Here is a 14,506-nt window from a genome sequence, read left to right as displayed (position 1 = left end):
ATTGACGCGAAAACCGTTTACGCGATTTTGTCCGAGTTTAACGAAGCGCGCCAGTCGTTTCTCTCGTGCTAATCGGCGCCAATTGGACACACCAAGTGCAGCCAAATCCTTTTCCACCTGATCTTTCCAACGCAGAGGAGGCCTTCCTCCTCCTCTACTACCACCAACTGGTACCGCATTTTCCGTACCGAAACCTTCCGCAGCAGAATCTTTCTCTCAAACACTTCAAGCGTCTTTTCATCGTAGCTACGTAACCATTATTCATTTCATTTCGTCGCCGTCTGAACAACGTCTAATTGGAAGAGTGTATAAATACGTGTGAAATGAGCGGGCATAATGCTGCTGTCGAATCCCTTGTGACGTGCCAGCCAAGTTACTTTCACAATTTTGCTTCATTTGGCCAAACCTGGTAATGTATTATCTTTCAGTTTCACGTGGCCACTGAAGATGTACAGCTTACAGTCTCCTTGTACGACAACATTCAAGTGAAGTAACTTGCTGATGCTATTGATGAGGTCCCCGATCAAATCCTATTTAGATCAGTGAGCCGTCATCCGCAAAGTGCGAAGTTTGCGGTTGTACTTTTTTGCGATTCGGTGAATGATGTTGCAATTTTATTAATATCAGCAAATTTAGTTTACTTGAATATTGCGTGGTTATGAGTTTTATTTGTGAAAAGTTTAGCTGTCAGAAAAATGGTTTATTTTTCGAAGGTTCCAAAAACATAAGTTGAAAAATGTCAGTGCAGTGCCATGTACTCCCTCTTGATTTTCGTTTTTTTTCTGTTCGGAATAAGAAGTAACTCTTTCGAAACCGAAAAAAATTGTTCGGACTCGAATTAGAGATCAAAATTTTCGAAATGGAGCATGCTCTTATACTTCCGTTTACAGAACAGATGGTACTGTGACAGATTTATTTATTCTATAATTATTTTATTTTAAAGACATTCTTCTTTATAATAATCATTACTATAATTTAAGTTTATTTAGTTTTCAATATTTTGCATTTTAAAAACCTTATTCTGGTTTTAACCCTTGCCGTGCTTTAACAAGTTTGATTCGTGATGAAAATTTTGGTCCAAACATGAATATGCCGAGCCAGGCTCGTCGATAGATCGTCGAGCCAAACATAAATATCACCAGCCTAGGTCGTGTACAGATAGTCGTGTCAAACATAAACATCACAAGCCTGGGTCGTGATTGAATGTTGGTATCTATCTGAGTTAGTCCACAAGAGTTAGTCACGAGTCTCATAATTGCAGCTATAAAGAAGTTTATAAATATTATTCTGCCCCGTTTACCACGCGTTGACGCGTAATACTTGGGCCCCGAGTTTCGTCGAGCTAAATGACACGGCAAGGGGTTAATATACTTCTGTGCACATTTTAAATTTAAATGCAGTTTTCCGTAGCATGGCATTGAAAATTATAAAATTCAATATTTTTGCCATTGTCTGTCAGAAGAAATGTTCTCACCGGCTGTCTTTATCCCTATTCGCTTGCACGCAGTCAGAATCAGATAATGAGCCGTCGATTGTCTTCTATCTTCTGTTTAGCATTTTTTGTCACCATTCAGATCGCTTCCCATACATAAATGAAATTTACTTTGACGCGACACTGTAAATAGTCCCCTTTCCTCATCTAACTATTGCTTTTATGGCCGCGTTGAAATCGAATAATTCTCTAAAAGATAAAGGTAAAGAGAGCTGAACATTTTATATTTTCGACATTTTAAACAGGCTGGAGTGAGTCAAATAGTTAATGAACTGACAACAGGCTTTTTATTGCATTTTTGTAGGTGTACCAGAACCGCAATCTTTGCCTTGACAAAATGGGGTTCCTTATAAACGGATATTCAGGCTAAATATTCCCTCCTTATCTTCTGTTCAAAATCACGCATCAATCTGACAAAAAAAAACTTATGGGGCTAGGCATCTTTAGCAAAATTTCAAAACAAAAAAAATTTCTAAAACCATAGTTTTGAGAAAAACGTATTTAAAGTTTTGCTACCGATATCCGGAGCTCCCGAGCGCCCTTTGTTAATTGTTGAAAAACTCGAAATGTATTTGTCGGATTCACTTCAAATTTTCACACAATATTTTTAAGATATTATACTTTAAGGGGTAACACCACTGTACACGCGTAAAATAAAAACGATTTTTAAAGAATTTTTTTGTATAGAAGGAAAGGGAAAACAATCACTCTGATTTGGAAAGTTATTACTTATATACTAAAATACAAAACTACAAAGTTTGATCGAAAAATTTTACAAAATGGCGGCATTGGAGACATTTTTGTAATGTGGTTTCTCTTGAAGGAGCTCCGCGGCACGCAGCACAGAGGGTGCAAATTTTAATCTGGAACAAAGAAACATTTTTTTTCTTAATCTAGATAAGAATAGCTAGAGAAACACGTAGGGGACTTAAAAAATATTTTTTTTTGTGGAATTAGCAAGCATTTGAAGGAAAAAACTCTATTTTGGACTAAAAAAACGGCACTTAAATAATTATAACAATCGTTTAAATTAATCTATCGAAAATCCCCTACGCTCTTCTCTTAAGAAGGTTATTATACAGACGTAGTGAAAAACCTGATTAAAAATATTTAAAATTGTTTGAGTTATGCTGCGTGCCAATTTCAGAAAATGTGTTTTGAGAAAAAACGCGTTTAAAGTTTGGAAATTTGGAGAAGTCGTTAGGTAGCAGTCACTAACGCTTGGTTAAAAGTTTAAAATATTTATGAAATAAATTGATGAGTTTTTAATATCAGGAGAATAACTGTGCTGAGAAATTGACAAATGGTTTTATAAAATTTTTCCTTCATTTTCAGATCGGATGGCGATAATACGTAATTTTGCGCCAATTTTTAGTTAAAAAAATGAATAACTGATAATATTCAGACGCCTTTGAAAATCAAGTAAGGTTAATTTTTCGGTTTCGAGAAATTTGTAGTTTCCAAGGGTTCCCTCATCAAAACACCATTTGCCGTTCGGAGTCGGCTTAAAACTGTAGGTGGTTCCTCCAATTGTAGAAAAACATCAAAACGCACGCCACAAATAGTAGGAGGAGCTCGGCCAAACACTTAACAGAAGTGTACGCGCCATTTTTTTTTCAAGGGTTACCTCAGATTCGTCGAAAGGAAAACAACGTATCAATCTGTCCCGGAACTGAGAGGTTGAAACAAAAACGTTTTAACGTAAAATACTGACTAGATAGGCTTTTTGGTATATCCATATGTGTTTATGTATAAAATATGCGCTTGAACCAGGATATTCAAGAATAGCTATTATTTTTTATTTATATTTCTATTCGTTGAGTGGCGGTTATAATGAAGGCACCAAATTTGGTATTCCGTTTGATATATCTTTAGCATAGAAAATAGATAAAACAAAATTTTTTTTGTGTGCAATATTTTTGCATTTTTATTTTATTTAATTTTTATTTTATTAAAAGTTGCCTTAAATTAATCTGATAACTTTATAACGATATTTGTGCTAAGCAGGTGCTTGTCAAAAATTGAAGAGAGTAAAAAATGGCGATCGTCATAGTCGAATGCCTTGTACATGACTATCATTCGGGAGGACCCGGGTTCGCAACCCACTGTGATATAAAATAATACTTTGTTGCAGGCAATGGCAAACCTCCGAGTGTATTTCTGAGTTGAAAAAGCTGCTTATAAAAAAAACTGTCTGCCATTCGGAGGTTGCATGAAACTGTAGGTCCCTCCATTTGAAGAGCAACATCAAGACGCACACTACAAATAGGAGAAGGAGCTCGACCAAACGCCCAATAAAGGATGTAAGCGCCAATTATATATACACATACATACAAAATGTAGAAAAATCTAAATAAAAAGAAAGAAAATACCTCCCCCAAAAATAAGCTTGCTCGACTTTCTATTAAAAACCGTGTTGGCATTAGACATATACAGCTTGAGTTAGGTTTAGGTTTGGCAGCCGCATCGCACATAGAGACAGCGAATTAAGTCTATTATGAATTCGATAATTCACACTTTCTTTAAATTTACAGCAAAAATTAAATATTGAATATCAATTCACTCTGCCGTTGACTTATTTTTGCATATTTCTTTATTTATGACGTACGAATTAGACGTCACACGATCTCACCAATTTAACACTCAGTTCACTTTGAACTTTGTTTCGAGTATATTACAAAAAAGTAACCCGCCATAGATCACATGCCAAAGCCTTCGTTTTGATTGTAAAATGGTTAACGTAGGTAAAAAAACAAAAACTCTTCTTAGAAAATTTGGTTTTTATTCTTTCATTGCCGAATAGGACATATAAAACATGTAAAAAAAAATGTTGATTGAAAAGAATACCAAACAACGCTTATGTTGCCTTACGCTAGATTTAATAGCCTGCTGGTGGAGCGCTTCCGTAGCCGCTGCTAGGCGCAGGCGCGGCGTTATAAGATGCAGCTGGAGGAGCGTCATAAGAGCTATCACCACCATATGATGCCTCACCGCCATAGGAAGATGCAGAGGCAGCTGGTGCTGGTGCAGACTCATAAGATGGAGCAGGTGCCGAGTATGATGGGCCAGCATTATAAGTTTGCTGTACACCGGGCACAAGTGGAGCATCGACCTTCTTGCCTGGTTTGTAAACTTTTACGTAAACTGGGTTCAAGCTAAGTGGTGTGGGCACCTTGTTGATTACTTCTTGTTGATAGATCACCGATGGTTTGATCTTGTAGATGACTGGAGCGGCTTTAACAACAGCGGCTGGTCCACCACCAATTTGAGTGGGAGGCAGCGCTGGCTGGTTGACAATGATTGGTGGCAAGGGCTGAGTGGCGATCACTTGATGATTGTTTTGGCCATAAGGCACCAAAAGTGAACGATAAACGCCCTGATCGACTACATTTGGTGCAACAATGTTGATTTTACCCTGACGAATGTTCGAGGCCAAATTGGACTCAGCCAAAGATTCTGCAATGGCATCAGAGTTCTTCAAATTACGGTAGACGGGGTTGTTGTTAAGCGCATGCAATTGAGCTTGCACCTGGCTAAGCCGCGACGCTTCGGCGTGTGAAATTGGAATTTCAGCATTGGCAGGTGTGATGGATCCTCCAGACTGATGAGCTCCACCGGCAGCAGCTTGCACTAGTTCGTCGAGACCGCTGGATGAAGCAGCGGATATATAGGACGCACCACCACTGGGAGCTGAGCCATACGATGCCGACGTAAGCTTTATAAGAAAATAGAAAAACAAATACGGTTATTACCAATAGTTCACGCATGAATGTCGAGTATTTATATGTGTGTGTGTGCACTCATTTTCATCAGTTTCATTTTTTTTTCGATTCTTTATATTTTTATTGAGGCGTGTGTGTTTGTAATTTTTGCTCACGTACCGGTGCGGCAACGATGAAAAGTGTGAATAGGAAACAGTTCATTGTATGACCTCTTTGATCTGTTTATGCCGATGGACTGTTCACTGCAGTGTGTCGTAATACTACTTGTACCGGTGATATAATTGAAGCTTTTATATATGAGAAGTGCACTCAGTTTGCTGTACGTGATTTATACAAGAAATACGAGTAATGCGATCGAAAAGAACTTATAGTTTATCGGATATTAGTTGTGTGGCACGCGATAACTGGATGGAAGTGGTGGTTAATTTGCCAGCGGTACGTTCTTTCTATAGCACTGGCAATAGATTGCTATCAATGCGAAAGGGAAAGAGGTGATTTCGTAAACGGTGCAATGGCGTTTGTCGCTCAGCACCAACGATGGCTTAGCTTCCGCCAAATGCGATCGTATACGAAGAGAGTTAGAATGCATATGGGTTCATCGGCGAACTTTGTGAGTTGACATAGAAAATTTACGAGTAACATTTGTGACACCAATCCTTCAATATTGTTCTTCAATTTTCAAGTTGTATGTTTAGCGGCCGTCGTAGCCGAATGGATTGGTGCGTGATTACCATTCGGGAATGCGTAGATTCGAATCTTCGTGCATAAAACAGCAAAATGATTGAAAAAGTTGTTTCCAATAGCGGTCGCCCCTCGGCAGACAATGGCAAACCTACGAGTGTATTTCTGCCATGAAAAAGCTACTCATAAAAAACCATTTGCCATTCGGAGTCGGCCTAAAACTATAGGTCCCTCCATTTGTGGAACAACATCAAGACGCACGGAGGCGGAGTGCGCTCGAATACCTAGCAGAAGTGTGCGCGCCAGTTATTCATTTTTTTATGTTGCTGATTACATGTAAAAATATCGTACATAGATGGATGAACTTTCTTTCTAACTAAAACTTTGCATTTTTAGCAAAATTATGCGTGGTTTGGTGTCCGACCTACTTAAATGGGTTTCACTTTTACTATAACAAACTATTTTTGAAATATAAATACCTGCGCCTTACGCCTTACCTGCGTTTGACAGGGTGCCGAGGAGACCGTTGATTTATAAACTTCGACAGATGGGAACATCTAGCAAAATAACGAACCTGTTAGAAAGCATCTACGAGAATACTAGATCTGCGGTTTGGACGGGAAAAGAAGTATCCGACTATTTTGAAATTTGCACTGGTGTCTGGAAGTCTGTTGTCCCCATTATTGTTCAGTTCAGTTCATAGCTAAATGATTTGCACGACTATTTGGAAGGTGGACTATCGGTTGAGGGCATGAATATACGTCTTCTTTATGCCGATAATATTGTTTTCCTGGCGAATAACCCTAAGGTCATGCAATCCATGATTAATAACCTGGAGAAATACTGCGCTGAATGGAATATGGAAGTAAACCCAAATAAATCGGACACGATGGTCTTTAGAAGAAGTGGGCGACTTTCCCAGGTAGAAAAATGATGGTACCAAGGTGAAGAAATTAAATTGGTGACAGAATATAAATACTTTGGTGTCATTCTCACACCCAAAATGGCATTTGGCAGGCACTTAGAAGCCAGAAATACTTCAGCGAAAGCTAGTATTAATTGCACAAGGAACGATTTTTTAGCGAAGCCATTCATTTCAGTAGAATCAAAATGGAATCTATTCCAAGCGGTATGCAGAGCGATGATGAAGTGAGTAAACTTCAACGTTTTTTTTTCGGAACAACTTTTAATTTTCTTTAAATGTACCCGATCTCCGAAGAAATCTGAGTAGATCTTGTGGTGCCAAGGAGCCAAGGTGGTCGCTTCTTAACACATCAGTGTCAAAGACCTCAAACCTGATTCGAGCGAAAGCGAGACAGACGTACAGGAAGTGGTCCGCCGTCTCATCCTCCTCTTCACAAGCTTGGCAGAGTACACTGCCTGAGATGCCTACCTTTTCCATGTGCTTCGCCCACAGAAAGAGGCCCGTCAACAGTCCAACCAGCTGTCTGCACTCCCTTCTGCTTAATGACAAGCGGGTTTGCGACAGTCGATCGGACATGACAGGTAACATCAGTTTAGTCCATCTGCAGCCTATCTCAGCCTGCCAAGCTCGCTTGCTTCATCAAAAGAATACTGAAACTACCCGACTTCACTCCGAATTATGCAATAGCACTAGAAACTAATTTAGAAGATTGCCACATTTATTCTTTAGAGCTACACATTAAGTATATCTGGAAAACCATTTATAAATACAATTGCAACAGACTCCCACATAAAGTTACACAAGGCATCTTAAGTAAAAATGTGTTTTGGCTAAAGCATCTGAACGACATAGAAATGGTGTTCGGTCTGAAGTTTGAAAAAAACATCACCGTTACAGACTGGCAAAGTCGCTGTGTGCAACTTCTTCCCAAAATGAAAATAAAAGATCTCAATCTCGAATTTATAAACATTTAGACTTCTCAAAAGGGAAATCATATATTAAAGAAAATATGCGACTAGGGGACATTACAACATTTTTCGAAGCAAAATGTAGTTTACTAAAGCTAAATGCAACCACGTATGGAAACACCCAGAAAATACGCACCCTCTGCAATTTAAACGAAGCAGAAGATATGCAGCACTTCTTAGAAAGATGTCCAGTACTGAAGGAGATCAGAATAAGATACCTAAACGCAGCGAAGCTAAATAAAGCAGAAGTAATGTATATACTTAATGGCCACAATTGGAAAAGACTAACTTGCTTTATATACTCAGCTTTACGCTATAGAGAATTTCTTATTGCAGAGTTTGATTTTTTATTAATTTTTGAGCTGTCTGTGCATTGTTATTGCCATGAATTCATTATTTCTTTCTTTATGTATTTATATATTTAAATGAGTTATTGTATAAATTATTGAAATGTAAGATGCAATATTTATAAATTAATAAAGAATCGCTACTACTACCACAACCTGCGGCTTACCTTTTCAAAGCGTAGCCATCTTTTTTTGTGGTATATTGATTTTCGAAAACTTTGTTTTCAATTGTTAAAGAATAAAAACTATAATAATAGAAACTAAAAGTTTTTTAACCGAATCCAATTTTTATGGGTCCTTCTTTTTTATTTCCATTAAGCTCGACCAGGGTTCCGCAAATTAATATGTTCACTCAAATTATGTATATATTTTAATAAATATCCGTAGATTTCTGTCCTGGAAAAGTAATAGATGAACTATATCTTGCCAGATCTAACCCAGAGTTACTTAGTTTTTCATTGCCTGAAGCTGAAAGAGGCGGTAGTACATTTCAATTACGAGTAGTACCCCATAGGCATACCATTTAGATCTTTAGTAATGTTTATAATGGAGTAGGTTGAGGTACCCAGTACGGCAGAACGCCAGTTGGAAACATGCAGATAATTTACACACCGCAGCCGGTGCTAGACTGTGGTAGACCTCTTCTCTTACTGTACATGGTTTTTCCCCCACTTTAGTGCCAATCTGCATATCTGAAGTTAAGATTTATGAACCTATTTTATTTTGGATCCCTTAGTAGTCGCGTGTTTTCGCAGGGCTTCATATACGAGGTAGTAAGAAATTTGAGCAAACAAAGCATTGCGTTACATATTTTCTTATCAGCTTTGTTAAACGAGATATGTGGTTTGGATCATTTTCGTAGATCATCTTTTGAACGAGATTTTTGTCTAAAATACACTTCCATTACCATCGATAAAAACATTTTTCTGTTTTTAATTAAAAGATTAGCCACTAAGGGCATGATTTTTTAAGAGCTATAGGAAAGTTTTTCAAAAACACACGTAAAATTCAGAAAAATGCATGAAATTTTAAATCGATAGTGCAGTCCATATAATTAAATGTTTGAAATTATTTCATGCAAATGTTGACCGCGACTGCGCTTCAAATGGTCCATCCGCTTAGTCCAATTTTGGCATACTCTTTCCAATGTTTCGGCCGGTATCTCACATATAAATGATTTAATGTTGTCTTCCAATGCGTTAATTGAAACAGGCTTGTCTGAATAGACATGAGACTTAACATAGCCCCACAAAAAATAATCTAAAGGCGTTAAATCGCACTATCTGGGTGGCTAATTGACAGGTCCCGAAGTGAAATAAAATGTTCACCGAACTCGCCTCTCAACAAGGCCATTGTTACGCGTGCTGTGTGGCATGTGGCACCGTCTTGCTTAAACCACATGCCATGCAAGTCAAGCTCTTTTTTTTTGGGTAAAAAAAAGTTGGATATCATTTCACGGTAGCGCTCACCATTCACAGTTACGTTACAATTCTGGCTGATCTTCACTCCAAAATCGACAATTCTGCTTATTTAGGCACCCATTGATCCAAAAATGAGCTTCGTCGCTGAACACAATTTTTCGATAAAAAATCCAAAAATTAGCTTCGTCGCTGAACACAATTTTTCGATAAAAAAGTGGATCTTAAACTTTCTTTTGCAGAACACGCATTTTTATAAAGAATTCAATGATTTGCAAGCGTTGTTCGTTTGTAAGGCGATTCATGGTTAAATTATAGACCAAACTGAAGATGTTTGATAGTGAAACAAAACACGAAACGTGCGTTAGCTGTTTAAACCAACTGTTTAAAAAGATAATAGCTAAAAAATCAATCTTTAAATGCCACAGATATTCTGATGAGTTTCATCAGTTTCCTTTTGTAGACAAAAGCTTTGTAAGTTATCGACTGAGACTTTTGCTACCTTAACTGACACCTCTGCCAAAGCTTCTGATGTATCGTCTTCATCGTTGCTGTCGTTCATTCGTATCTGTCGCATAAAATTTCGCCATCGGTTAGTGATCCTGCGACAGCAACAACTTCATCCACTTGAACATAGTCAGAAAAACTCACGGCGCTGATGTTAACTACTGGTATCATTGATGGTTCTTCATCATCCATAATTATTTGCTTTTTCTTTTGATCACTCGTCAAACTTTTATACTTTTTAGGACTCATATTTAATACAAATTTTTAATATGTATACCAACAAAAGGATTCGTGCGTGGAAATGTGCCTCTGTTTTATGCATAACACGCAACCACGCACAGTAAAGGTATTTTCAGGGGAGTCCCAAAATTCAAAGTTCTTACTAACACACCAAGAAAATTTGCAAATTTGCATTGTCGAGTGTTTGACCATATGAGTTCGAATTACCGCGTCGTAGCCATGATTTTTTCGTTCGAATTCATGTATGGACCTAATTCGAGTGCATAAAAAAGTATGGACATAATTCGAAATATAAAGAGATTTTCTAGGGGACTAGTGATAACTTTAAATTAAAGAGAGGTTCGAAATATCGCAAGTTTGAATTAACGAGAGTTGACTGCATTAGCCTCCGCCCGATGGTCAAGGTTGCAAAAACTCGGTTATGAATTCACCTTTGCCGATGGATGGCTTTACTACAAACATCTATTTTTCAAATGTTCTTTCCCATCATATCGATACACTCTTATGCGCAGCCGAATGAGTCGGAAACTCCTTACTATCACCATCGGACCGACGCTACTAAAATGAGGTGTTTAATTATTTATTATTGTCTCGACAGCAGCAGTGCGAACCAAGGCTTCCGAACATTTTCGAAACTGTTGTACCAACAAATAACTCAAATAACATGCAATGCATTACTTCAGCGCGCTAGCTCTGGTTAGTTTGCTGGAAGCTTTCGCTTCCCAAGGAATTGGCTCGAACGACATGAGCTCACTAACACCAGCCGAACAAACTTGTTTTGTCTATGGATAAACATGGATTTTTTAAGGTCGTCGTTATTAGATTAGATTTGTGGGGGGTTGGACAAGTCCAAACACTCAGTCAGTCAGGAGACCATTGTACTACACCCGGATAGATTTCAGTAGAAAGAATAGAGATAGGAAAGATAAAAAGTGGGGGGTAAGACGAATAAATTAGTTTGAGGTCACTCTTCCACAAATCTCTTGGATTCATTGATGAATCTTAAGAGATCCGGAAGAGGAAGAGTATGAACTTTATCCATACTCAGTATATCGCAACCCAATATCCTAAGTCTGATTCTAGAAAACGCCAGACAGCTACAGAGAAAATGCTCTGCAGTGTCGTCATCCTTAAGACAGGATAGGCATATCGGGCTGTCTACGACCCCCATGGCAGCCATATGCTGACCACCGGCGTTTAGTGTTAATTTAGTCTTAGCTTTCTTTTTTCAGAACTACTCGCATATTTTTAGCTAATGCACATTTTTATTGCATAATTCAGTGTTTTATTATATTTAATTCTCTTATTTGCTCAGTCTTAAAAACTTAAAAAAGTACTACAATAAATAGCTTAATTCTTTACTACTGCACCATCACAAGCCCTCCTGGTACAGCTCTCGATTCGAAAGGCTCACTCGATTATATTCTGGATTAATTGAATCCGGCTGTACTTGCGGTACGCCATTTTCAGCACGAGGGGCTGCTGCTGCTACCGCAGGCGATCGCTTAGAAAGCATATAACTGAATTTATCAATGGTGTTGTCCTCCAGCGTGTTGGGCTGATGTATCGGAACCTCACTGATGGCGGCTGGATAGACACCCTGATTATGGTGCGAAGCTGAGATGCTATTATAATAGTTCGGAGAAACGTATGGCGATGAGTATTCCTGGTTTTGATGTTGTTGCTGTTGCTGCTGTATGGGCTGATCATATAATTGAGCTTGTTGGTATTGTGCGGTTTGCACTTGTACTGGATATTGTGCCTGTTGTTGTTGGTGGAAATCTGTATGTTGTAGGTGTTGTGGTGGTTGTTGATTTTGTGTGTGTTGGAAGTGTTGTTGGGTGTGCTCTTGATTTTGAGTATGTTGTGCGTGTTGTTGGTAGTGTTGCTGATGTTCGTACGTCATCGGTGCGTATGAACGTTGAGTGTATTGTGTACTGGTTACCCGTTCGTCTAAGTGCGTCTTGCCCTCTACAGGTTCATGTTGCATTGTAAGTGTGCTTATTTGTGTTCGTTTGTTTGCTTGTGTTTGTGTGTGTGTATTATCTGTATATTGTCTGCCCTGGTTCGCCATATGTGTATGGTCACTATGATAAATCATTGATGGCACCACAACCGGTGTATCATTCGTTTCCAATTCCAATAATTTGCTCGACTCGGGCAAACTTACCACCACAGGCCTCCCCTCAATTGTCAACGTACTATTATCTAATGCATTATTGGTTTTAATGGCTACGTTGCTGTTATCCGGTGTGTTTTTTAGATTGATATTTTGATCTCGCGTATACTTTTCCAGTTTTTCTTGGTATTGCATATTTTTTAGCGCTTCCTCGTAACTCCTCTGGTCGTGACTACTATAAAATTGATCTGAAGTGGCATTTTGCGCGTTTTGGCCCATTTCCATTTTTGTGGCATTCTTTGACCTTTCAGGTTTCTCAATTATTTGTTCGGGGCTCGGCCTTCGGCGCGACTTTCGTGCCTTATTGTTATCCCCTTTCACTTTCTTTTTATTGCTTTCTTCCAGTGTTTTATCATTAGTTTCGGACAATTGAACTTCATTTTCTCGCACTGGATTGTTCCTGGATTCTTCTAGTGTTTTATAAGCGGACCCATTTTCGCCATTGCTCCGCTCTTCCCCATCCACCTGCAAGAGTATGGCATTCTTGAAATCGTCACCCAGATGCTTCAGCCAAAAGGTTTCATCCACATCGCCGGAGGTATAAAAACGCGTTGTAAGTGCCCTCTCACCTTGACTGTTTTTCTCATCAAGAAAGTAAGGTTCCTCGGTGGTGACATTCAAAGCGGCAGACTGAATTTGAGAACATTATGACAGGTAAGTTGTGTTGTTTTTTATGTGTTTTGTCAATTACATAATTTTTTTTTTTTAAATTTAGATATTTTAGTATATTTCATATTTTTAGTTATTACACACTTACATGTCGCACCAGCAGAAACACCAAAACAATGCTGTACCACCACGCGCATTCCCATCGCACGGCAGTCATATTAGCTTTCTCTTTCGCCGGAATTGAAAAGCCCAACAACAATAATTTTCGCTCAGTACAATCTCATATTTCCGACTGATCTAAATCGCTATCAAGTATTGTCTTAAATATCTGAATAGATTTGCGTCTTAGTGCAGCAACGCGCGGTGGAGGAAAAATGTTTTTTCACCACGTTTACGTATTTATTGGGCTTAGCTTTCTTTAATTTAATCTTATTTTACCTAAGCAGACGTGCTTATGATGAGTTTTGGGTTGCGTTGCTATAATTTATAGTCACAATTGTTTACGTTTTTAAATTGTTGAATATTTCTGGCTTGTAAATCAAGCATTTTCATTCTTCCGTAAATTTGGACACAAAGACCTTCGGCGTGGTGCATCATTGGCTTGTTTAACTGTTCGCAAAAAAGTGTTTATTTGACGAGTCGGTAGAATATGAAAGTTTCCGCGTCATTTTTTAGGTACGCAGTATGCAGATTCAATGAATAATTTGAATATAAGCACATTTATATAGGGTGACCATAGAAGAACGATTGGAAATAAATTTAAATAAAACAGTAACGGTGTAGATATGAAATCAATTCTGGTTTTATTTTTAAATTACTATGTATTAGGGCAATAGCGTTTCGAATGTTGGAATGTCCAAAATGAGTGACTTGTTAGCGTAGAATAAAGAATTCACATAGCCTCATAGAAAATAAACACATAATTGTGGCGGCCGCCGTAGCCGAATGGGTTGATGCGTAACTACCGTTCGGAAGTACGTAGTTTTGAATATCCGTGCAGGAAACAGCAAAATGATAGAAAAAGTTTTTTCTAATAGCGGTTACCCCTCGGCAGACAATGGCAAACCTCCGAGTGTATTTCTGCCATGAAAAATCTCCTCATAAAAAACCATTTGCTGTTCGGAGTCGGCTTAAAACTGTAGGTGGCTCCTCCAATTATAGAAAAATATCAAGACGCACATCGCAAATAGAAGGAGAAGCTCGGCCAAACACCTAACAGGAGTGTACGCGCAATTATTATTTTTTTTTATTGTGGCGATCAATTTATGAGCGCTCGCCGTGAGATGACCCTGTCGTCAAATGTCTCCTTTGCGTTACTTATATGACATTTATATTAGTGCCGTTTTGTTGAAACCACAGCTTAGAAATATCGGTGTTGTCGAACTCTGGTGTCAGAAAGCCAGTTAACATCGGCCTAT

General features: G+C 38.4%; 2 protein-coding genes across 2 annotated transcripts; both read right to left on the bottom strand.

The window, feature by feature from the left end:
- Positions 1 to 4,254: 4,254 nt before the first annotated feature.
- Positions 4,255 to 5,510, bottom strand: LOC129239382 (chorion protein S36). The gene is made up of 2 exons (XM_054874846.1): positions 5,374 to 5,510; positions 4,255 to 5,207 (listed from the first exon to the last, which is right to left on the bottom strand). The coding sequence occupies exons 1-2, from the start codon at positions 5,413 to 5,415 to the stop codon at positions 4,371 to 4,373; spliced, it is 879 nt and encodes a 292-aa protein (XP_054730821.1). The 5' UTR covers positions 5,416 to 5,510; the 3' UTR covers positions 4,255 to 4,370.
- A 6,033-nt stretch (positions 5,511 to 11,543) lies between these two features.
- LOC129239090 (TPR-containing protein DDB_G0280363) lies at positions 11,544 to 13,519 on the bottom strand. Its single transcript, XM_054874382.1, has 2 exons — positions 13,237 to 13,519; positions 11,544 to 13,109 (listed from the first exon to the last, which is right to left on the bottom strand). The coding sequence occupies exons 1-2, from the start codon at positions 13,303 to 13,305 to the stop codon at positions 11,673 to 11,675; spliced, it is 1,506 nt and encodes a 501-aa protein (XP_054730357.1). The 5' UTR covers positions 13,306 to 13,519; the 3' UTR covers positions 11,544 to 11,672.
- Positions 13,520 to 14,506: the final 987 nt, after the last annotated feature.

This window comes from Anastrepha obliqua, chromosome 2 (assembly GCF_027943255.1).
Source record: "Anastrepha obliqua isolate idAnaObli1 chromosome 2, idAnaObli1_1.0, whole genome shotgun sequence".
NCBI classification, from domain to species: Eukaryota; Metazoa; Arthropoda; class Insecta; order Diptera; family Tephritidae; genus Anastrepha; species Anastrepha obliqua.
The sequence above is the reverse complement of the archived record's forward strand: the minus strand, read 5'-3'. Positions and strand labels throughout refer to the sequence as shown.